Source organism: Pagrus pagrus, assembly GCF_965226575.1.
Source record: "Pagrus pagrus genome assembly, chromosome: 22".
Taxonomy (NCBI): Eukaryota; Metazoa; Chordata; class Actinopteri; order Spariformes; family Sparidae; genus Pagrus; species Pagrus pagrus.
The window spans coordinates 8570297-8596787 of NC_140204.1; the positions used below are offsets into that span (position 1 = coordinate 8570297).

Here is a 26491-nt window from a genome sequence, read left to right on the forward strand (position 1 = left end):
ACAGTTAGATAAACGGCTGATTTAAACTTTTTTTCCATGATTTTTTTCCTCTTCTGACCAGAAAATGTGAAACTATAGGAGCATCAATCTTTTATTTATTGTCATTAAGCAAAGAGAATATAGTAATATCATGTTTTATCACACTCTTGTCAAAAATATATTTTAAAAAAGCCAAATAAAATCTAAATAAAGTGCTCATCAGGTAGAAAGATGACAAAAATAATATAAATAATGTTCACCATCTTTGTTTAATGTGTTAGTATGTTGGCATGTATTGTTTATGTTACCGATGTAAACAGGCTAGATAAAAATGATAATGCTAACAAGTGGATGTGGACCCATTTACCATGAACATTTTTTGTTAGCCTGTTGGCATGTCTTGCTGTATATGCTAAGAAGCTCAAGGCTAACAAACATGCCAACATGCTCACAATGACAATGCTAAGATATTAATGATACAGCAACTATAGGCTAATGTTGAGCATGTTACTATGCAGATGTGTCTTATGCTACCTAACTAAATGTGGATATCAACAAGCTAACATCACTAACATGTTGATGCTAAGCAAGCATAATGCTTGACCCGTACTTGTGTCTTATTTAACGCAACAGAGGTAAATGCTAATGTGAAAAGGCTAGCTAACAATGACAACCAGTTTACCAACATTGCTTTTAATGTGTTAGTACACACTTGCATGTCTTTATTCTGTTCCCAGGGTAAATGCAAAGTATAAGTTTTACCATGTTCACCCTCCTCATTTATTTGTTAGCAGGCTAACATTTGCTAATCAGGCCTGAGCAGAAAGTAAAGTTGGGTCTGTGGGGAATGCCATTGCTTTTGTCGGTAGTTTGGTAATGAGCAATGCAAATTTAAATGTTGGCGTGATGATGGCACGAGACGAGAAGTTAAGAAGTCACCCATCTTGAAGATATTTCACTCTGGAGCAAAACGGTGGACGACTCAACCGACACCGAAAAAGAGCAGATAAATATCAGGAGAGCGTCGCTGCATTCTATCTTTTTATTCAATACCATTTTTAAATAATAAGAATCTGTACATCTCTTAAGCAGGTCTTTGACCATTCATTCCAAAAAGTAATAATGACATCAATAAATTTCCTTATTAACAGTAATACAGTTGAAGTGCTTAAACCAGGCAACCAGAAGGGCCAATAGAGATCATACAGCAACGAAAGAACGGTGTACAGCACACACTCTCGTATTCAGCCTCTCACACTGAATCCTCCACACACTCATTTGTCCATGTCACACCCACACACCCACACACACACACACAGCCACACACACACACACAGCCCTGCAGTGCACCATACACCTCTTGATAATTAAAGACATTAAAGCAAAACTGCCTGTTCATTCAGAAACAGCACCAAACATCAAAAATCATTGCAGCAGTAATAATACTAAGCTTAACATTCCTCATTTCAGCATCATCATCATCATCATCATCAATATCATCAGTCATAGGAATCTTTACATCTGCGAATATACAGGATCTAACCAGTGGGGCCCCAAACTGGAGTGTTTACATGCTGAACAGTTCTGGATGCTACCGATCATCAGTCAGATCTACGCAGGCACTGCTGACTCTTAAGTTGTGCATGTCGCCCTCAGCCCAGCAGAGGGCGACATGCAACCAGTCGCCAGCAAGGACACCAGTTTCTTGTCCCACAGCTTATAAAGGAGAAAATCAGCCTGGAGTGTGTTCGACTCGGCGCCTGCTCTGCACCAAAAGCATGTGTGGAGAATAAGCAGGGTATTGCTTTGAGTTAAAATCTGTGCAAATTCCAAGGAGACCCACTTAATTTCCAGTGTGGAGCTTTTGGTGCAGAGTTTCGACACGTCTTTGTGTGTATTTGGTGATCAGACATTGGGGTTTATGTCTGCGCCCCCGGCAAGGAGAGTCCCGGCTCCAGGCTGGTGGTGGTGGTTGTGGGGGTAGGAGAGGGCGGCAGGCCCTTGGGTCCTGGACAAAGCAGCCCACGTGAGGCCGCGTGGTCCCCGTTCAAGTTCTTGTAGGGGTTTCTACGCGGTGGAGCTCGGAGACACATTGAGGGGAAGCGAAGGCCGGCGAGGCAGCAGCCGGGACAGGAGATCACCTCCTCCTGGTCCAGAGAGTGTCCGCTGCCAGAGCCGAACGGGGACGATCCAGCGGGGTCGCTGGGGGGGGAGTGGTAGCCGTTGTTGTTGGTTGCTGTGGGAGCGCTCGCATTGGTGGCGCTCCACCCCAAGGGTCGACTCACGACCACGTTGTTGTTGTCCAAGTTGGACAGGGGAGGCAGGCAGGGAGGCCCGTTGGAGATGGCCGACCCCCAGCCATTTGAGAAGGGAGGAAGGGAGGGTTGGATGGGAGTTGAGGAGTGGGACGGAGGCTGGGAGAGTTTGGGGTAAGGAGATGAAGTGCTGTCTTGCGTGTCCGGGGAGCTGGTGCAGTCCATGGGCTCCTCCTCCTCCACCTCATCCTCATCCTCCTTCTCTTGGTCCAGCAGGTCCAGCGACAGAGGAAGACCTGAATCACCCCCCTCCATGACCTCCTTCTCCTCTCCCAACAGTCTCTCTTCTTCACTCTGTGCATCGTTCCCAGCCTCTACCTCAGACATGGACTCCTCCTCGGTTAGGACAGTGTTCGGCGCCGAGGTGAGGTTCGGAGGAGGCGTACAGGGGAGCGAGTGGCAGCGCCTGTGCCTCCTGGGTTGGTCGCCACCGTCCGTCTCGGACGCAGAAGGGTCATCGCAGTCTGGCGGAGGTGGCAGGGTGAAGGTGAGGGAGATGACCGACTTGCTGGGAGTGTCGAACAGCTTGATCTTGCCGCCCTTGAGGTCCTCCCTCCTTGAGAAGGGGTTGACCCGAGCAGGAGTCGCCAAGGTAACAGAGTTTGGCGTGTCTGGTGGGTGGAGCATGTCGGACTTGCTGCGGGAGAGACGAGGGTCTGACGGGAGACAGAGGGATCGCCTTCGAAGAGAGCCGATCAATGGACCAACGGCTTTAAAGAAAAACAATGAATGGAGGTTAATATTTTATCAGAACTAACAGCTTTACCAATGAGTGCCTACGGAGCGTTCGATGACTCACCTTTGACCGTTGGTTCGTCCTTCTGCTTCCTCTCAGCCTGCCTCCTCTCCAGGTCCACTACAATTTGGGAGAAGGATGGACGGACCTTTGCATTCATCTGGCAGGAGGAAGAAACCAAGAGGAAACATTAAACGATTAAAAAGGAGCACGAAGTAAAGATCGAACGCAAAAATCAATACTTCCTGATCTAACCCTTGTGAGCCCGTTTCAGACAATCGGTAACATTACTGTCTTCATCCATCTTAGAAAATAACAGCTGTCAGACATTTAAACATAGGTTACAGAAACACTCTGTAATTACTCCATTTAAACATGACACGACCTTTATGGATGATCCTACAATGCCCCATTTGGTAAGAAAGACGTGACGCAAGCACTACTTTCTTCTTCTCTTAAGCAATGCTGGAGATACCAATACATGTTTGCATCACTACCGACATTGCCGAGATGTGCTGATTCAACTGTATGATATTTCTGGAGGATATAGACCTGTGTGCGTATATACTTGAGCACAACCTGAGATGAATGAAATAAAAAAAAAGCTTAATGTGGACCAACAAAGAAGAGAACTGTGGAGAAACAGAGAAAGCAAGGAGGAAATAACTTCATGAACCAAAGTTTGTCGGAAGAGCGTTTCTTACATTACAGCAGGCGATGGCCAGTTCCAGGAAGTCAGGAGGACAGTCGCCCACCATCTGCTGAAAGGCCTCCACATCCAGACCAAAATCCTGTAAGAAAACACAATGAAAATTAATCATTACATGTCTTTTTTCTCTGGTTCAACAAAAAAAATGTTTTAAGAGCCCTTTAAGTGAGCTGACACTTAAGTGGCTTCAGCTGCTGTACTATGAAATGGCCACAAGGGGGAGAAATCCTCTCTTCAAACACTGACGCTGTGTCCTACATTCATACCGACTACTCAAAGTGTTGAGTGTAATTTATAATGCTCTTATTGCACCGTTTGCGCCAACAAGACTTATTTATAACACTTTATTTTTGTTGCTTTTCCATTTAATAACACAGGTGAGCAGTGATGGAATGTAACTAATTACATTTACTCAAGTACTGTACTTAAGTCAAGCACAGGTACCTCAAATGTACTCGAGTATTTACATTTTCTGCTACTTTATTCTCCCACTACACTACATTTTGAAGGCAAATATTGTACTTTTTACTCCACTTAATGTATTTGATGACTTTAGTTACTAGTTACTTTGCAGATTACATGCTGCATCAGAGCCAAAGTAGCACATTTTCTATATTTCACTTTTGCCAAAGTATAATTTTAACACAATTTCTTTGCTTTTACTCAAGAATGACTCTTTGGTACTTTTTACAACACTGCACACCTCTCAAATGTGGAATATCATGAATTATCATTGTTTCTGAAGTGAGCAGGAGATTCACAGCATTTGTTAAACACACAAATCATAAAAAGGCACTAAAGTAATTCCTAAACTCTTTGCAACATACATTTTGGTTGCAATTTTGAGCTTAGCAGTAACATTTGTGGTCATGAAGTCTTCTTTAGAGATAAGAAAGTCATCTTCCTGTTAGTCCGAGATGACGATCAGCAGTTTCATTCGAAGCTGTGATATCAAACCATATTAGATATTTTTTTTAAATCATCTCTGTCATGGTGAAACTGTTGCTTAAAGTCATTTCGACTTTGCTTCTTGCGCAACAGTCATGTGCTGGAGCCGCTTTTGAAATACTGGCAGCCTTACTTGAACTGTCAATGATGATGCTTTAATATGAATGTTTTGTTCCCCTAGAGTTCACGCAGTTATATAATAAAAAGGGCTCTATGAAATGAGACGTGAATGCGATGATGAGTATGTGATGATAGGAGAACAGGGGACTGATGAAAACGTTGTCCTCGGTACCTCAGTGCGTGGCAGGATGTCGGGGTCGGCCTGTATCCTCGCGATGACCTCACACAGGATGATCCCGAACGCAAACACATCCACCTGCAGAGGGAGGAAGACGAGTCGATCAAAGACGGATAGATACACATGGAGAGCTAGAAGGATCAAATAAAACAGGACGAGACAACTACCACTTTTACTGCTCTGGTGACTTTTTAAACCAAACTCCATTCAAGTATTGTTCATTTTTAAGACGTGTAAAAGAGGGCGGGATGGGCTTCTTATTTAGCCTTTAATTTCTCTTGTAGGTTATAACTGCACATGCTTTATCCATGTATTTTACTCCAGACGTGAAGGTTTAAAAATCTGATTATGTAAGATATGTCATTTGTATTATTTTTGGAAATACAGTCTAAAAATAAGCACTACTTTCTGGATCTGGTTTGCACTAATTTGTAGTTTCATGTGAGCCCGGTCAGGCTGCATAACGCAGAAAACGACATCGCCATCCCTTAAATGAAACTCTAACAAGCAATCAGAGTTTCCACCAAGCTACGCAGAAAACTACCCGTCACCCGGGCCAATAAGTGCAGCTCTTACATAACCAAATTCCTGCTCGCCTCTGACATACTGATTTATTAAATATTTATTGCTTTACTTCACGGCCTCGGTTTATTTGACCGGCTGTCATCACACCCACTGTGGACCTTGAACTCTTGCAACAATCTGCGGCTGGAAGGCTAACGAGGGAAAGCGATCCGTCAGTACCTTCTCATTATACACCTCTCCTCGGAGCACCTCCGGGGCCATCCAGTAGGGGGAGCCGACCACGGCCAGAGGCTCCTCGTCCTCGTCCTCACTGCAGAGAGAGGGAAGAGGAGAGAGGGAAGCTTCATGTCAAGAAAATAACAACCCTTTAAATACATTTCACCCAAGATTAAAACAGACTTCTTGTACTAAATTTAAAAAAAACTCACATGGGGTGGAATAATGTCTCTTTAAGGGCCCTATTACAAGACACTGTACCATCAACATGATTTTGGAGCCGTTATTTCCAGGTAGAAAAGTTACATAATGTTGCTTTAAATATCTTTTTGGACAAAACAAGCAACGTGAATATGTGTAAGTAATTGTGATGGCCATTTTTAAAATCATTTTATTTTCATCTGTGAAAATAACCAGCGGATTAAGCGGTAATAAAAACAGCCCTAGTAAAAGTCTTCCACAATCCACGTGTGCGTCAGAAGAGAATAATGCATGTTTGTCCACGGTGATGCACGATAAAAACACATTTTTTCCCCATTCAGGAGCGTTGTACGAGACGATGACGACAGATAAACAAGCGGTCGGGACAAGAACAGTCAAGCAAGCGGGCATCACGCTCCGTTTCGTTACACACTTCGACCCAACCAGGAGGTTTTATGGGGCGAAAACTTGGCGTTGCTGGTGTTTGTGTGCACTTCCTGTATCTAAGAAACCGCCGTGTTTTTCAGTTATGTGGAGATATCGTTATGCAATTTTAGCAGAATAAAAAGGAAGGAACACGAGAATGTGCAAGGACGACGTGCTCACACACACGTACACACAAACACACATACACACACACACACACATACACACACACCCTGCTGGCAGACACTTCCCCTCTGTGCTATTTCCATCTGCTACTGTGGGCTATGATACTGCAGAAAATACAGTGAGGGAAGTGATGGCAGAGGGAGAAACGAGGAGCCGAGACGGTCGAGGCTCCCAACGTAAACACAACGTGGTGAAGCGGACTGACGGGGGAGAAAAAAAACGCTCGACAAAAAGCTCATAAATGAACAGAAAGACTGAACCCCAGAGGGATGACGGGAGAGTAAAGGACAGGAGTGACTCGTAGTAAGAGGGGCAGCAGAGATCCAGTAAGAGCAAAAGGAGGAGGACTGGAATAGTTTGACCTTATTTGGACTGCTTTTCCTAAACCCCCTTCATCTCCTCTCCTCCATGCCACGAGCACACAGTGGTAGCACTCCAACACAAACACACACTCGTCGGAGGAAAGGTTGTCAACATTGTCCGTTCTCCGTTAGCGCCCTGTTACAGGATACAACGGTGTTTGACTCAAATATAAAGCAAACATGCCCTTGAAAACAACGGAAACGCAATTCACCAGCTGCTATTGAAACAGAGGCTCGGGCAAACAGAGGCTTCATGTGCATGATAGCTGCAGGTATGCAAAAATACACAATGACACACTCAGGTGCAAAGCATGCATGTGTCACATATCCACTTTTTAGCCTCGTGTGCATGCACTCCGAAGCTAATCTGATGGATCCTGAAGTCAAAAGTACAAAAATCGGCAAAGTTAAAAGCTTTCCCCCCCCCCCACCGACAGTGAAGCAGACTTGTGTAAACACGAAAAGGTGACGGGGCACAAACGGAGCCGGAGGAAACGCACGCCGCACGCTCACAACACACACAGGAAAAGGCCAGGTTACAGCGGCAGCTGCGTCGTCTCAGCAAGAGTTGCGTGTTTACCAAATGACTGCAGACAGAGCGAGGAGGGGAGGGCGAGCGGCTAATGGGACATTACTGAGTGTCTGTGGGCAGCTGCCTCTTTCAGCCTCCACATCCCACTCCCAACAACCCTGTTGATGCATTTATGGAGACACAATATTCTTAAAAGAGGTCACATTGTGCAGCCTTTTGTGGACTCAAGTTCTGAAGCCTCGACTGTGGCATCACGGCCGTCCGCATCTTGTTTTCTGTTGGCTAGAAGTGACCATATTTGGATGAGAAGGCGAGCCAGGGAGGATATTCTGATTGGATCTGACTGAGAACCCGAGGACACGCTGTCGTAGCTAAAGCATGCCGTCTGTTTTTCTCTAAACAGGACCATAATTTGCGAAAAAATGAACATCATGCTGTGTTGAAGACTTGAAACTAGCCACTGTGACCATAAACTCATTAGGAAACTGTTTGCTGAGGTCATAACTCAAGGGAGAATAGGGTCATTTTCTCATAAGCTTACATAGAGTCAGACTTCTTTTTTGAAACCAGCTGGCCTTGAGAACAAATGTAGGTTAAAAAGCACTTCCACACTGATGATATGGATATGATCTACATGTGGATAGAAATGTGATGAAAATCAACGCTAATGTTGCTGCTGGGCGTGAACGTAAACACCTGTTTGCCATCAACGTAGCTTAGCTTAGCTCCAAGGTTTTCCATGCTGACAGGATTTAAGCACTTTGAGCCTGTTGAGAGGGTTTAAACAGAAGTTTTTCCTTCAACATGGCTGATGAAGATGGTTTTTCCAATATTGGAGATCTTTTTCATTTCCCCATTTGCACAACACTATTCACAATCAGTGCTGTCACTTTCTACTAGAGTAACATTTTTCCTTCTGTGCCTTCAAGCATTTTCTCATCGTGGTATCACTACTTTTATTGCTACATGAGGTCACTGGAGAACCAGCTGAAGAGAATAAAACATGCTGGCTGTAACGCCGCTGGTCATTAATGTTCAGTTGAATTTATGGCAGTGAACAGAATACGCTGCATAAATGTCACCGCGTATTAAAAACGCACAGCTGCGAACACGGAGGAGGAAACGCGTCGAGGCCACAGCGACGGAGAGGGTGATCACATTTGGACACCACCTCTGTGAGTCAGGCCTCGGTCTGCCATCGCGCTCTTTTTCCTCGCTTCGCAATATTAATAAAAAAGCTGTGGACGGTGGAGGCCGACCGCAGCATTCTGCATAATTTGGAAAAACTTGACTGGGGTTTGGTGTGAATCATTTGGTGTGTGTGACTGTGTCTCATCTGAGAAAAAGAGAAGCTGCGGGAGACGCTTGCAAACACTTCGCTCTGACGGATACGACAGCAGAGATAAACGAGACAAAGAGAGAAGTGGAGGAATGTGAATTTATTGAGCGCGACTTATCTAATCGCACAGAAGTTATGATGAATGGACTGTTACGGACTGACCTGTAATCTGGGATCTTCTCCGCCAGGCCAAAGTCTCCCACCACAGCTGAGCACACGCAGCCCTCCCAGCGCACCAGGCAGTTCTGCACAGAGGGGTCAGAGGTCACACACACACACACACACACACACACACACACACCACCTTTACTGCTTCCACGTGTGTGTTCATTCCTGTCTTGTTTGTATTCAAACAATGACGTCAGATTTAATCGTGCAGAGCCCTTTCATTTGCCATTAAAAAGGTTTTAAGGTGCAAGAATGTTTCCAAACGTACATTTTGCAAAAAAATGGACAAAAACAGTCGATTTCTGTGGCAGTTTCCACTATGAAGTGAATACTTCTACCGACTCTCAGGCCCCGAAGGCTCCCGGTTCATCATATGGCAATTAGTTTGTGGAAATTTAATCAATTACACATTTGTACGCACCACCAAATCGCAACCTAAGCCTGAATGATGAGGGCCTTAAGGTAGGGTTGGGCCGACGAACGAGGCCACAGAGAGGAAGAAGGAGAAGTAGTTTGTTGCTGCTCGCTGCACTAACGTTACGTCTCTACATCCTGTTTATCATTTTCTTATTAAAGCAACATTAAGTAACTTTACAGCTTAAAATAACAGCTTCATAAGCTAGTTAGCACCTACATTCTGACAAACTGTTACAGACCTGGGGTTTGTGTTTACGTCAGTGGTGTTGCACTCAGAAACTGTGGGGGGCGCCAAATCACACTAAAAGCCAATTTCTACATAATGGTTCTTTAAGGCACCCTTTTTCAAAGTGTGACCATTAGTTGTCTCCGAGAGCCTCCTAGTGGTCCACAAGGAGATTTGGTAAAATATCATGTTTTAAATTAAGCTGTATGTGGCACCGAGCAACTCTAAAGCCTCGCACTAAGTAGGATAGAGGCTATTTTGCATGACCATCATCTAATTAAATTAACATTCCTGCCGATATAACAGGCCGATAAGATGGTGACATTATGTGCACGGGACAATAACTGTTGACTGGAAGTGCTGCATACAGTGTATTCATTTTTCTAGCCTACTGTAAACTTACATATTCATTTTCCATCCAACCCTCTGGACCTTCTCGACCTCCTATACATCCACAGTGCATCATTTCCCACAGATCCTTGTTGTTGACACAGTTGTCAGGTCTGTGACGCACTTGCTAAGCCTCTAAATCTGCACCAGAGCTTTAACTGTTTATATATACGTTAAAACCAAAACATCACCAAGTTGCAGGACTCATGTTTTAAAATGTTCACTTCCTCTTCTAGTCGAACATCCGTATGATAAGTGTACTGTGCATGTGCTTCACATGTATCGCTGCCTCAGGAGCAGAGTCCCTGAGGAGGGATCAGTCTGTGCTGGTGTTCAGTGATGTGTGTGTGTTTGTGCGTGCCGTCACCTTGGAGGTGAGGTCTCTGTGGAAGATGCCCTTGCTGTGCAGGTACTGCAGTCCCCGGGCGATGTCCAGAGCCAGGCTGAGCCGCACGCTCCACGACAGGTACATGTCGCTGCCCAACAGCTGCTCCAAGTTACCGCCGTTGATGTACTGGATCGCCGGCGGAGAGGAGAGTTAATTACACACAAATCAAGGCACGATGAGTTCAGTGCATTTTGACATGGCTTGTGTTTTTAATATGGAAGCTGCTTCTCTTATTGTTTTGGGAAACTGGGACCTAAACGTCTCACTGATCGAGGCTGGGATTGTTTAATTTCCTCCTTTTATTGCCTCGTTTCATTGATCAGTTCACGTTTATTTAAACTGCTCCTTCTGGTGTACTTTTTCACCTTTATTTCGAAAAGTGACGTACGAATACAGACTATCATCACACGTAAATTAAATAAAGGAAGTGCTTAAATTATGAGTCAATCATTGTGACGTCTTTTGGCAAAAACGCCAAATATTTGTTGGCTGCAGCCTCTAAATCGTGAGGATTTTCTTTGGTTTATATCACTGTAAATTGATTTTTTCAGTATTTTAGAGGGAAGTTGGGCTAAAACAAGCAACATGTAGAAGATTTCACTTTGAGTTATGGGAAATTGTATCACATTTTTTAAAATTTCATCTGTATTTGTGCCATTTTGCTTTTTTAGATCGTGACAGAAACGGGAAACTTGGGAAGAGAGGTATAACGTGTACTAAGCTTTGCTATACCTTCAGGAAAATGTGTCCAGAATGTCTTTTTCTGACCTTTAAATCGACTAAACACTGATCAATTACTTGAACCAACGAGAAGTCAATTACTGGGGCATAAAATTGATTTCACCATCCATCAGCTCAACCTTTGATTGAGCCAATTTATCACCAATTCATTAATTAAAATAAAACAGTCATTTTGAATCCCTGTGTGTCTGAAACCTGCTGACCTTTTCCAACAATACAACGCGATCATGTGTCCTTACACCAGACCACCAAATCCCCCCTCAACCCCTGACCTTGTTGTTCCCCTTTCACCGTTGAGCTGCTCAGTTACCATGACAACGTCAGGTAAACCCACCACCGGCTAAGAAACAGGTGAAATGTCACGAACTGCCGACCTCAGACTGTGTAATACAGTCAACTAAAGCCATCGCTGAATAAACAAGCTGTTCTCAGAGGAAAATAAGGTCCCAGAACACTGTTTAAAAGCTAGAAAGGTGGCAGGGTCCGCCACATTTAAACAGTAAAAAGTAAAACGGTATGAAATTATGTTGTCCTTTAAAGGTCAGTTTGTTTAATCAGTTTATTCAGTCATGAAAACAAAGGGTTCGAGTTTAAAACTACATAGTGCACCTTTAAATTGTGCAAATCATGTCCCAAAAGGGAGTAAGAGGGCAAAGTATTAATAGATGTGTTCAATTTTGCATGCCAACACGACAATTGTGCCATCAAGTGTGCAACTAATTTGACATCTAAATGTGAAAGCCTGCCGCTTTCAGGAAATAAAGTGACTCCAATTCTTTAAAACAAAATATCAGAAGACTCTTTTGAATCAGTTTAATCAGCGTCTTACCTCTGTGAGCGCGTGGAGCTGCCCCTCATGGACACACACTCCTATAAACCTGCAGGCAGAGCAGACAAACACACAGCGGTAACAACAGGAGGGGGACAACAGTGCGGAGAAAACATTTGACGACAAGCCAGGTAGAAGAAAACAAAACGAGGACGGCGCGTCCAGAATCAAATGTTTCAGCTACCTGAGTATGTTGGGGTGCGATAGCCGGTTCATGAGCTGGACCTCCCTGAGCATGTTGGCTCTGTTGCTGGCCAGGATGTTCATCTTCAGAGCCATGACCTGACCTGACACCCGGTGCTGCACCTGCAACAAAAAACACACAAAAAAATGCCTTTATTTTCAACCACAACCGACACTGAAATCATTTTAAAACTTTATGTTCAATATCGTTTGTGTAGAAATCTTTAATCGGAGGAAATGATGCAACTCCGCGTCGGAAAACACACTTTAAAGAAACAATATCTGGTCCAACAGACTCTCTGGAGCAATTAATGTGTCAGTACACATGGGCACATACTGTATAACAGACATGTTGAGGCCTGCAGCACAGGATTTACAATGAAAATCTGTTATAAATACATTTATCTCATCCGTTAACACATTCTCAACTAATAAAAATCGTTTTTTGGAACCCGTCCACGAAAACATTAGCAGGTCAGCTGAGTTTCTTCATTTGTTTTGGCTGCTGCTCTGCCCCCGCCTGCTGCCATGGCAATGGCTCCGTCTGGTATGGTAATCATGGTGACGCAACATGCTTCCCCCCCCCAGGCTACATGTTAGTGCATAATCGCTTGGCGAGTAGTTTGACTTCCAAAAGAAACGAGTAGCAGACGAGCACCAAATACTCTGACAGAGCGTGCACAGAGAAGAAGTCAGAGGTGTTTCTGAGTCTGTCTCTGTGTGTGTGTGTGTGTGTGTGTGTGTGTGTGTGTGTGTGACACTGTGTTAATAATGTGTGTGAGAAAGCCAAGTACTGTATGGGTGTAATTATCAGTGTGAGATACTGTAAAAGCAAGTGAAGGCGAAAAACGTTGGCATTATGCAACAACAAACAGGAAGACAGAGCTGCTGCTTCACATTTTCTTTATATTTGTGTTTATATTTGTGATTTGAAGTTGATCTTCTGCGTTATATTATTCTGTGATCTTTAAAAAGGATCTAATCCGTATTGTTCTGACATTAAAAATGTCAATTTCTTCTCATTTTCTTTGTTTGTTTGGTTTTCATTCATTCTCATTTATTCTTTTCAAGTAAATGCATGTTTAAATATATAAAATGTACAATGGACTGCATGGAAGATAAGGAAAAACTGCAATAAAATGTTTTTTATTTGCATATATAATTTAAGACCACAATTGAATTCATAGGCCTGTTTCACAGCTGTATTATTTGTGCCAGAATTATTTAATCTTTGCTCATTTAGTCTTAAAATACCATTAAATCCATTACAAACACAGCTGGTGTTGTACATCAATACTGTCTTAGGCTAATGTCCAAAACCTGAATCCTGAACAAGACTACAAACCTGCAGTCATGCTAACAATAACAATGCTAACATATTTATTATATTGATTTTTTTTTTTTTAAGTAAATGCAGTGGGTTTTTTCCCCCTATGAAACAGCCACCATTGTAGCCTAGCATATTAGCATGCTAACATTTGGTAATTGGCACTAAACACAAAGTGCAGCTATAGCAGTTCTGCAGGTTTTTGGACATAAACCAAAGTACTGCCGACATATCGATTCCGGGCCAGACTTTTGTTTGCATTTACGATCAGGCATCAGGCCTTTAATGCCTGACTGCAAAACAAATCTCCTTCCAGCTAATAATAAAGTTCAACTGGCACGGGCGGGTTTCAAGTTGAGTGACATGAGTGTGTAATGAAAGACAGCGAGAAGGGAGGGAGGGAGGAGTGGAGTGTGTGAGCGGTGAAAGTCTGCAGCTGAAGTCAGTGTGACACTGGCCTGGATCTCAGCTGGGCTCTGGATCAGAGTGGCAGTGGAAAAACCACAAAGCCTATTAGAGACCAGACGAGAGTGCAGCGAGTAACGCTATTAACGCACACGCACGCACGCGCACGCACACACTCTTCATCTTTACAACCAGTCGTTGAGAGTCGATCTCTGCCGCACTAAATCCTCTCTCCGCTGAGCCACTTGAGGACATGCATGGATGCACACATGTAAATCACACACGTACAGTAGCTGCCTCCACTTGCAGAGAGGAAGTCGGAGCAGAAGTTTAAAACACGCAGCAGGAGTGTGGAGGGAGCGCCGGAGCTAATCTCTTCTTCTTCTCTGGATATATTTACAGCACTTAGAGGATGAGGAGGTTTCTTTATACAACGCCTCCTCCTGCTTCCATTAGCACAGATTTATGTGCACACACACACACACACACACACATCTGCCTTCTCACTTTATTTGACAAACCTCTTACATGCTCCTCTGGCACGCTGTGACTGTAACATACACAAACACACACTCTGACTCATATAGGCAGGTTACAGTGCAAACGTGGGCCAACTGCTGATGCAGCAGCCGCGGTGGTTGGAGCTGCACCGCTGCTTGACCCGGTGGTTTTGTCCCGACAGTTTTTTTTTTACCTCCAAATAAACAACCTCTCTCTCTCGTCATTATTACAGGTTGTCCGACTGACGGGGTAGCATTTTTCCTCAGGTGTGTGTCTGTGTGTGTGTGCGCGCGCGCGAGTGTGTCTCTGAGAAGCTTCCCCCTGCGATGCCTCCACGAGGTATGTGTGGTAGTTTGTTTTCCCAAATGCCACTTTACTGGTCATCTCCATGGACTCGCCACTGGAATGCAGATGTCCACGCCTACGTCAAGATTACCCCACGATATGGAGCAATTACACACACACAAACACACACACACACACACACGCACACACACTCAGAGCAGACTTACACTCGCATGCACGAGCACAGACACACCCTAAATCTCTCCTTCCAACACACTCGGCCTTGTAAAGTGCTGCCGTCAGCAGAGGAAAGGTCGCGGGCATCCTTTGCTCTCGCTCCGTGCAGCCAACATGTGCGGCGATGTCTGTCATTAGCCGGCAGCCCGATGGGGCCGACCGATGCACAGCGAGACAGACGAGGAGGAGGACGTGTCGCAGACTGCTGATGGAGGATGCACTGCACACAAGGGCAGGAGAGATTTGTTGAGACCTTTAATAGTTAAGGCTTCTTAGGACATAAAATATGAAGGAGTGGCAGAGGAACTGCAGGAAAATGTGCTTCAGTCTCAGCAGTTTAAAGGGCAACGCCGCCAATTTTACACGTGGTCTAAGCAATGCACTCTGTTGGACTCAAATGAGCAAAATCCTACAAAATCCCACCTACATTACCCACAATGCAACTAAGCCACAGAGTGACATCACTGGAGGCGATTTGGAGATCACATCTCGCTATTCTAATGCATGTTTTTAGCGTTTTAGCAGCTAAATGTAAGGATTTTGATTCTAAACCAACAAATATCTGAACCGACGGATCCACTCAGGACTTATATCGGGTCTGGCAGACATTTTTGGACCACTTTCACTGGAATTTCCCTGCTAGAGACAACGAAACTCTTGTTTCAAAGCCTTTTGCCAGTGGCGCCAGGAATATGATTCTGGTGGAGAAACTCCCAATCCTGTGATTTCATGCATGTTTTTAAACATAAAAACAGCTAAATTTAAGGATTTTGACTCAAATACAAATAATATCTGAACAATGGGATCCAGTCAGGGATTTATTGGGTCTCTCGGCCATTTTTTGACTACTTTCACCTAAAATATCCTGCTAGAGGAACTGAATCATGAGACTACGATTTAATTCATAATCTTGTATTATGCTTAATGACCTTTTTTTTTAAATCACCGTCTCTTTTCACATTTTATGGATGTCGGTTGTGATCTCTTGTACGTACTGTATGTTTGTGCATTCAAAAGCCAATGGGAACGTTTAAATAATGATATCAGGAACAGGCTTCAAAAACACTTATGTGTAAATTGTTCTCAGGATTTCCTGAAACAGTGCCGAGGACAAGACCTTGATGTCCTAAGTGGGAGCTAAAGCCCAGCGGTTGTTCCATGATTATTTAGTCTAAACTACATGGCTTCTTGTAAACTACTTTTCAGGAACCCTGACTGTGACTGAAAAGAGAAAACTCTATAGAAAATAAATCACATGTTGCTGCAGTGTTGCAGAGGTGGAGTGTAGCCGGGTGTGACCACACGACACACACACAGCTGAATGACTTTGCCTCTGGACACTGGGTCAACTCTTCACGCCCCTTTTCCCTCGTGGATTTCATGACTCCTCCACAGATTCCCACCAGCAGGAGCCAATGTTATCATACCACCAGCTGAACACACACCGTCATGACTGAGGGTCTCCAAACAAACTGTGGGGACATCGTGTCTTGTAGCCGCAAGACTCTGCAAAGCAAAACAATAAGATCTGAATGTTCAGAACGGTCGTGATATTTGTGGTATTTACGTGATTAAGTAATCTGCAGCCTCACTGGTCTGCAGCCAGGCAGATAAAAATATACCATTAAAAAAAAAGTGCGATCATCATTAAAATGTGCATATTCGCAGCATTTTTAAAAACAGACTACAGCAAAATTTGCCTTTGAATCAGCACTTCAAGGCTTCACTTCAGGACAAAAACAGGAACGCTTCAACCGATTTGACAAGCGAGCTCTGAGCTGAAGTGTGAAGGCAGTGTGAGTAAAAGTCCCTGAGGGGGTGAACTCCACTCATGTCGGAGAATCGAGAAAATTAGCTTCTCCTCCAGAACAACTCGAGGCTTAAGCCGCCGCCTCGGGCTCTGCTCTCAGTTAGGGCGCGAAGCTGCAATAAAAAAATTAAAAAAAGCGCGAGAGAGTCAGAGTGAGAATGCATGTGTGCAGGCGACTGAAATGAGGCAGCCACCCAAGCCTGGTCCATCAGTGAGCGAGCAGGGAGGTCCCATCCCCATCCCCACCCCCACCCCCCACCGGCTCTGTGTGGTCGAGCCGGGCTCAGAAACACGACCTGATCCAGGAGGCGAACAGTCCAGGTAACCGGCAAGCTGACACACAACCGCTCGCTCGGTCTGCTGCACAACAGAAACACAGGGCTGACCGCGCCCCCTCCACTTCCACATGCACAGGTCTAAACATGACGGGTCACTCCAGTTCAAACACGGTTAGCATCACCCACTTGATGCTTATTAAATCGTCCTCTACGTTAAAGAAAAAGTGAGGAAATCCTTGAAAGTGAAACCAAATATTACAAAAAAAAAAAAAAAAACTTTCTAGTGGTCATCTATGGATGCATTTCATGTTTCCGCCATCTTTCCCCATGCTGGGTTGGGTTGGTACGTCCCTGGTGCCGTTTTCTTAAACCCTGCCCTGATGATGTCACTGTGATGTCATGTGTGTCATCATAGCTTGGACTTAGGACAGAAAGCGTGTACTGGAAACTTGGAGTTTATATATGTGGAGTCAAATATGCAGTTTCAATATGTGGGCACAGAGGGCGTAATGAGGGACTGTGTCGAGGTGCATTATTGGAAATGTAGTGTTCTTGATCTTAATTTTGAGTTTGACCACCTTGTTGTCCCCCAATTCTCTTTTTATGGGTGATTTATTGGTGAAAGTCCAGCTGATAAATACGCCAATAATATGGAGCCAACTTGCTTTCACTGACTTTAGCACAACATTTATGAACTCTGATATCGTAGGAGGCTGTTTGCATCTTAAAAGTCGGTTTGTGATGCACCAACAACACAGAAGAAGGAGAAGAAGAAGAATATGGAATAATTAATCATCCATCTTTGCATTTCTTACCCTCAGGTCTGCTTAAATTACAGCTTTTTAAGTAAAAGTGAAAATATTGGTTATCTTATCAGTATCGGCTGAAAAAAACGTGTTTGCTTTTGGTTTCACAACATTTACAACACTTATTGTTGTTACTATGGCGTAACCACACTGTGTAAGCCTGTTGTTTTGGGAGTCATCGGAGGAAAACATCTTGTTCTTTTTAATCCGTCACTGGCAAAGCCCTTAAAACGAATCGGGGAGGAGGCAGAGAGTTCAGAGACATATCTAAAAAGAAATACGCAGTGTTTGGGGTGATACGACCAAATATTCGAGTATGTTTTGTTTTTGTGATTTCAGTGAACCGGCCCTTTAAAAGCACGATGGGATACATGTGACAGTTAAAAAAAAAAAACTGCGCCACAAAAACATTTCACCATTTCTGTGATACATGCAAACACTAAGCCATTTGTTTACCTTCTCACAGGGGAGCGGCCTTCCTCCAGGTTTAGCTAAAGACTGCCGCGCTGCCAACATGTGGAGAGGAGGAAGCGCTCATTGTGCACTGATGTAAACACACATACACAAGCTCTCGAGATACATTTCTAAAAAACACTGGTAACCACGACGGAGAGGAGGAGGGATCTGAAAACAGATAATTGTGCAACTCTTGCCCAACACTTCTCTATTTCAATCTCTGGTCCAGCTAAATTATTTTAAGCAATAAACACGGCGGTTCGAGCGAACTCGGGCGTATCACACGCTCAGCGCTTTCGTGTATGTGCGGCTGTGCAGAACATAAACAAAGCTGAATACTTGTGCAGCGATTGGCGGCGGAGCAGGTCCCGACTGGAGCGAGGGAGGAGAGGAATAATGAGGGAAAAGTGCTACACTAAGCCGCCGATGTTCAAGTCTGCACTGGCTCTCCCATACCAACACCGGCATCCAATAGAAACACAGACGCACGCACAGACAGCTTCTAATCCCGCACGCTGAGACTGATCACAAGCACGCAGATGACATCTGATGATGGATCCTGGTTTGTGTGTATTCAACTCTTTGTTGTTGGTTTATCTTTCCAGAGCTGACAACCCTCCAGCAGCCAGGATTTCCTAAGAAGTGATCACATCTCAACACGTCCTGATGGGAGAATCCCACAATCAGTGTCTTTCAAGACGAGTCACGGCTGAATTTAACCCGAAAAATGATAAAGACAAAGTCAAGATTTCCTCAGAACAGTTATGTTTGCGATAACTAACCTGTGAGTCACATTTAAGAGGCTAGAAACAGGAAATGTTTTGTATCTTTGCTTAATAAATGACTTATTTCATCCATTTTCACAATCACTTTCATTAAAAAGTGCATTCATTGTATTCTGTCCCACGACTGTAGCTGCTGTCGGCTTGTTAGCTCAGTTAGCCGTGCAGCTAGCGAGCCTTCAGGAGGACTGTTGGCGTTTGCACAGGAGAGGTTTTCAGGAGCCTCTAAATTACAGTTTAAATCATCAATTTGTGCATAAAAATTGTATATTTTTGTAACACGATATACCATCACAACATGACTTCACTGAAGGTCAATAAACACTGTGATAGTTGCTGACCGCAGATGAAAATTGGATACACACACACACACACACACACACACACACACACACACACACACACACACACACACACACACACACACACACACACACACACACACACACACACACAAACAAAGGCACCACAGCAGTGTTTGGCAACCCATTTCCTTCACATTACCGCTGTCACAAGCAGCTGCCACACACAGACACACAGACACACACACTTCAAGTTGACAGTATTTGTCCTTTGGAGACTCCAGTCTGTTCCAAATCCCGCCTTTACCCAATTACTCTCCTTCAGATTATGATCATCACGTCTCATGTATGAGCAGAAAACAAACCCGTCACAACCGCACACACACCTCCGTCCCTCGACTCTAATCAGGCTAAATCACAGGCGGTATGATAATTAGGATGACTAGTTTTGTTCTGGAGAAATTCTCACTCTGACTCATGGAAATGTAATTGCATTTCAAGTTCTACCTCCCACTTTTCGCAACAATTACCAAGACAAACATTTGCATCAGCCTCGAAATGACGACGATGAAGATTATGGAGCTGCAACACAATCAGACCAGCGACAGACACGTACAATACTTTAAAGAAATAGTTTGATATTCAAGCTTTATAGCTTTCTTTGCCGAGAGTTAGACGTCAAGAACATGACTTTTGTCTGTACGGTTCAAGCACTGAAAGTTACTTTCAACCAGACGGGGGATGTTAGGAAGCTTCTGAAAACAGCGTTATGAGATTTCCATGTCTCATGTAAATTATGGAGAAGGGCCAAACGACAACCAAATCTGACGAGAAGCCTGTTCTGCGTTTCCCTATTCTTAGACAGCAGGTGTTATCTGTATTAGCAAATACACACAGATCTATCATCAGTCCAGAGACGGCTGGAAAATGACGCAGTAACACGGTAAATCAATTAGAAATCCATTCCGCGTGTTTGTTTGGGGAACGACGCGGCCCTGAGAAACACGGCGGATAAATAAACAATTGCTTCCTGAAGTTATCTGAACTGTTGAGTGATGATGCATTTCATTTGTGACTGCAGGGGTTTTATTGCTTTCAAGGCCTCGGGGTTTTCAGGTTGCGTTTGAGGCTCGTAGAAAAAAAACAGAAACAAAAGCAGGAGTCTCAGGCCAAAGCTGGTCACACACACACACACACACCAGGAACTTTCCTTTGAACGATATTAAAGAGGAAGATGAAAAACAGCACCTGAAGGATTTGTCTCAACACGTGTGCCCCCTTCCTTTCTCCCTCTTTTTTTTTTTTTTTTTTCGGGTTGCACAATTGCACACTGGAGAGGTGAATGGCTCCCTGTCTGCCCGCCGCGAGCCTCCATTGATCTGCACCGAGTGCTGAAGCTCAACAACAGCACACACGCACACATGGCGGGCCGCCAGAGCCTTTGAAGGCAAGTGCAGGACGTCCATTTCAAAGCCTGAATGCAAGTAAACGCAGCATTTACATGTAGTGACTGCTAAATGTAAGAACAAACATCTGAGAGGTTTTTTTTTTCTTTCTGCAGAACAGTCCGGCCTTTTCCTCTCAACTAAACCAGGATACAGGAACAATCGCTCAGTCAGCCGTGTCAGCAAACTATGTGACTGATAGCTGCGGTAACAATTTTGCATTTATATGGCGCAATCAAAAGGGCAAGCAGATCCAAACTGAAGTGCCAACTTGACAAGCCAGCAGTAAACACTGTGACATTTGCATGCTCATTGGCCATTCAAAGGGCAAAGCTGAGGGAGTGGCTTCAGAGGACCGAGTGCTGGAGTCTTCAAGAGTGAAGTCACGGCACAGAAGTGATGAGTTCAGGGTCGACTTCAACACTGGATTGTTCAGAGAGCACGTTCAACTCACTTTTTTTTTAAACTTTTAATAGATGAAATAGCAAAATCTAGTATTTCAACTTCACTCAATACTATAAAGGCTTAATTGTGTTACTCTAGCATGAATCATCCGTCATAATCGTTTGCACTTTAACGCCACACTCCTGCCAACTTTCATGTTTCAACTCGCAGGATATAGTAAAATAACTCATCATGCCAAACCTTTGGCTCATCCCACATGGGAAGACAAGACACCGCCGCGAGTCAGACTGAAAATACACATGTACACAAACCAGACCTGAAACAATTAGTCAGTTTATCAACTAGAGGGCACTCAGTAGAGCGCATACCTCCGCCAAGGCCCAACAGTCCCCTTTTCGCACTCACTCATAAATACCTGCCACACACATTTTTTCCCATCAACCTTCATGTATTATTACCTAAAAACCCCTATCCCACAATGTTAAAGGAAGAAAGAAAAAAGTCCGGGATCCGTCCCTTTATCTGGATTTGCGCCAAAAGTTAATGGGCTCTATTGTGGCCCGATGCCCATTCTCCATCAACTTTTCATGGAAATCCATCAAGTAGTTTTTGTGTAATCCTGCTCACAAACCAACAAACCAACCAACAAACAGACTTTCCCACATTTCTTTGTTTAATATCATAGTAAATTGAAGATTTTAGGGTGTTTTACTGTTTTTTTTAACAAAACAGGCGATTTAAAAAGGCCAGAAATGGGTAAATATGCCAATCTCAAGTTTCAAGACCAAAAGTATCAACTTACACAGCATCAGTAGATTAATCTGTCATGTAAATCAGCCCAAATTCCAAAGAAAACAAATAAAAATCAATCATGAGCCACATTTTCATCCTGATAAACCCCCGTCTCCTCATCTACCAACGTTCAAAACCCCGCCGAATAAAACTTTGTATACAACAGCTGTGAACGCCTGATTTTCTCGGGAACATATGTAAACACGCACATTTTAGCTGCAGAGCCAAAAATCAAACGTACACCTAGAAAGATGGCGCGGGTAATGTGTGGAGAGAGTACACACCGCTCCTTCTACAGTTAGCGTTGGCAGCTCTCCCACAAAAGCTCCTCATAATCTCTTTTGAACAACTTGGCATTATCGCAGGCAGTTATAGCTCCTCTGTTTGTTTAATTCACAGGTATTAATGCAGTCTAACTACTTACATAACTGATTACCAGAATACCAACGTGTGCCACTGAAGAGCTGGACCTTGGTCATAGCGTTGAATGAAAGCGACTTGTGATGAGTGTCCACTCTGGGATTAGTTTATAATAACTTAATTTGTATTTAAGAGTATTTGTTGGTGATACAGTCATGAGACCTTGAACTACACACTGAAACATGACCTCTGCAGAACACACGGACACCTTCGCTTGAGGCAGGAGTGATATGAGAAGAACTATCCACTCACACTCTTCATAACGTGGGCATAAATTGCTCCAAATCCCCCTAAAAAAACCCAGATGTGAAGGCCGACATGCGTGTACTTGCACATGAGCACAACACAGCCAGCAGCCTAAGAACAGAGAGCGATGAAGCCATCAGACTTACTGTTGCATGACTCCGAGCAATTACCTTTACATCTCGAATGCAATGAAACGAATGTCGCCGTCTGTATACACTTTTTGTGACATAATAGCTGTTTTGCATCAACAGAAAAAGCCTGAATGTCCGTTGAACGAATATCCAAAACAACAAAAACATCTGTGTGAGCTACACAATCATCTCTCTGTATCAGCATTTGCATCCAACCAGGCAGTTATAGTCAAAACACGGGCTGATTTTTAATATTCAGAGTAAAAATTTGGTCATTACGTCCCAGCGTTCATTCTGGATCCTGTTAAAAGTCTTTTAGAAAAACCGGCTGCCTCCTCCACATGCAGCGAGTCTACATATTGTTCAACCCGTGAGTTCGTGGTGCTTCTGCATTGATTTCTTCTGACAGTCAGTGAAGTCCTATAGAGCCACAGTGATGAATGGATTTGTCAAATCGGCAGAAAATTCAACCAGCAACTATTTTCACAATCATTTTTTTAAAGCCAACTCCTGCACGCTGCTCTCTTCACTTGCAGTCAGGGAACTGTTCAGTACACAGAAAATTAAATCAGTTTCAGGCACGATACCGATTATTAACAGTCAAGGAGACCAACGACTGACGTCAGCGGATCCCTGAACTGAGTATCTTTAGATGTTGGGCTGTTGGTCGGACAAAGCAAGGCATTTTAAAGCCATCACCTGAGGGACTCTGGGAAATTATATGTCATTTATCACCATTTCTGACAAAGCGATTGATGGAGAATGAAATAATCGTTGGCTGCAGCCCTAAAGCACATCGAGCGCTTTCATCCAGGACCTGGAAATCCAATCAATCTCTTCTATTCATTGAAAAAAAAAAACCCTTTGTAAAAATCCTTTTAAGTGCTTACAAAGGTGATGCAACCCTCCTCCCCAGCATCTCCTTGTATTGTGCTTTATCTCACACCATCGCCCCTGTGATGTGCTGCATGTGGCAACTCATGCGATCCTCAAAATTAGCCTCTGTGCAAGTGAACGGCGGCGTGACGAGAAGGGGAAGGATGGCGGCTGCCTCTGAAACAGAGATGGAGCAGGTGTAGGGTTACCTGCACGTGTGCCAGAACTACCTGTCCTGACCGGATCCACTTACACACCAGAAAACACACCACCGCGTCCACCTTACACAACATGTGGGTCAGTGCAGGCACGTGTGGAGGGCAGAGCAGCGTCAGACGGGACACTGGGGTGTAAAATTTCCACCCTGACGCCATCGTCCCCAAAAAGTAGAGCTCCCTCACCAACTTCCTCCTGTGAATATTCAGCATCTTATCTAGCTGGTGTTTGGTTTAGGGTGCACCGGTTGCCATCGATACCAGTGTTTTCACAGATAGTGAGGGCTCAGCAGGAAGTCAACAACTCACTCAGAGCTGTCAGGAAGTTCAGTCCAGGCTGCATGTGATTGTGTGCATGGAGACCTGGAGGGGGGAAAAGCCTGACACCAAAGCTTGTGCATCACTCACTGAGAAATAAAAGTCCTAAAACACGCACGAACAAACTTTCTCTCACCTTGAACACCTCCGAGAAGAACCCCGCTCCGATCTTCTCGCAGCTGAAGTCATCCAGGCGGGCCAGGCTGGACACGGCGCTGCGCAGGGCCCGGTACGAGGACGGTCTGATCCGGTTGGTGCCGTGGACGCTGTGCATGGGCGGCTCTGCGTCTCCCTCCTGCTCCGGCTCGACCCTCTCCGTCTCCATCTTCATCTCGGACGCCCCGGGAGGAGAAGGAGGAGGAGGACGTGGGGGGAGGAGGACGTGCGAGTAGTTTAAAATCCAGCCCGGCTACTGTTTACATTTCCCATGTCCGTCCGTCCGGCTCCGAGGCCGGGGCGCAGGCGGCGGGGCTCTCCGGAGAGGGAGGGAGGGATGAGCAACTCTCAGCGGGGGGAAACCAAATGTCGCAGACCGGCTGGGCCTGAATCCTGTGCACGGGCTCGTGTCTAACAAACTACGCAGCTGCAGCGCTGCATCCTGCGCCGTCAGGCTGGGTGAAGTCCCTCATGGCGTGCAGCAGAGGAGGCTGTGCCGTTTTTTAAAGTGCGCAGGCTGCTGCTGCTGCTGTCTTGGCAGTCCCTCTCTCTCCTCTCTCTCTCTCTCTCTCTCTCTCTCTCTGTGTCGGTTTCCTTAACTCCGCTGCTCCTCCTGCAGTGGAAAAGGCCGGGGCTCCCCTTCCTGGCTCCACCAATTGAATCCCGGGTTTCCAGTGCGCACAGAGCTGCCTCCGTGACGCTGCAGCCTATTGAAACTGAAGAGGGAGAGTGAAGAGAGGGGCGGAAACAGGGGCGTTAATACACTATATCATAAAGTGAGTGCAGACAAGAGTTTTTTTCTTTTCTTTTGGCAATATCATGATCTGATCACACGAACTGTCACGACGTCAGATCGGACTGTGTGAACGCGTGATGACATTAAATGAAAAAGGGGCCAAAATCAGAACGCATCAGAGATCGTAAATGAGGCTGTTTGGACGCGTTATCTGCTCTCCATGTGATAACAGCAAGTGGATGCAGCGTGATATCGCCCCTCATTGTCACAGCACTGCACTTTGCACACACGCACGCTGATCCAATCACCCGGCTGGTGTTCATGGATGCAGCCCAGGAGCGGTGAGGGGGGTCGGCGTGCAGTCTGCAGGAGCCTCCACCTCCACCTCCTCCTGCATGGTGCGTGTGGATCTCCCCACAGCCGGACTGCGGCTCGTAAATTATAGATGCCAAACTGAGCCGAGTTTTGTGGGCTCGTCTGTCACTCCGGACACACACACGCATGCTGTAGCCTACATATGCGCTTCAGAGGGGAAAAACGCTGACGCACAGCAGCGGCAGCAGCAGCGTGCTTCAAGTAGCCGTGACTTACCTGGCCTGCGCTAACAACACAACCTCCACATGTGTCCTCTGCGGAGCCCCGAGCTCCGGATCAGCTGCTCCTCGGCGTCCTGTTACCAAGAGCGTTATTTGACTAATTAATCATCTTTTCTTTCGCGCCAGCACGCACCGCCTCCACGCACACACGCGCACGCAAACTCGCGGGGCTCCTGTGGTTTCGTTTTACGCCGCCGACGCTCCTCCGCGCTGCGCTGCTGCCGGGTTGCTCGGCTGCATGTAGGAAGAGGAGCGGTGACTTTTGCTGCGCTTTATTGGAGGCGGGCGACGCGGGGCGGGTCCACACGTGATCACATGAAAAATGCACCTGTGGGGGCGCATGAGCTGGCCCGGTTCTCACCTATGCGCGTGTCTGTGCGACAGTATCCAGCGTGCGCCAACAGCCAGAACGCTGTTATGTTTGCGCCACAGAAAACCTGAAGGGTGTTTTATTTTTGGATTATACGATCTTTGGGGAGGTGGCAAACTATCCAAACCATCTCAACTTCAAGGCAGAGGCTGAACAAAGATCGTGTCTGAGATTATTGGATCCAATATTCAGCATTTCTCCTTCTTATTGGAGCAGAGAATGGAAATACTCAAGCACAGTACAAGTACTTTAAAATCTTACTTAAGTACAGTTCTGGAGTAAATGTACTTAGTTACTCTCCATAACAAACTTAGGAGTATTAGGATAACTTGTGGCTTTTGGAGCAGTTGTCTGCTTTGTCCAATAGAGCAAAATTGAGCATCTTGACCCTTAAAAAAGGGCTGCACGTGCACGTGCAGCCCTTTTTTAAGGGTCAAGATGCTCAATTTTGCTCTATTTTAAACAGAAAATGATTCGGAGGC

The 26491-nt window shown here is 45.0% G+C and overlaps 1 protein-coding gene across 1 annotated transcript; it reads right to left on the reverse strand.

The window, feature by feature from the left end:
* Positions 1-1007: 1007 nt before the first annotated feature.
* On the reverse strand, positions 1008-25888 carry tesk1b (testis associated actin remodelling kinase 1b). The gene is made up of 11 exons (XM_084344199.1): positions 25635-25888; positions 24288-25023; positions 12116-12237; positions 11932-11980; positions 10341-10487; positions 8935-9017; positions 5730-5820; positions 4980-5063; positions 3735-3821; positions 3094-3190; positions 1008-3004 (listed from the first exon to the last, which is right to left on the reverse strand). Exons 2-11 carry the CDS (start codon positions 24480-24482, stop codon positions 1899-1901), a joined length of 2061 nt encoding a protein of 686 aa, XP_084200325.1. The 5' UTR covers positions 24483-25023; positions 25635-25888; the 3' UTR covers positions 1008-1898.
* Between the last annotated feature and the right edge of the window lie 603 nt (positions 25889-26491).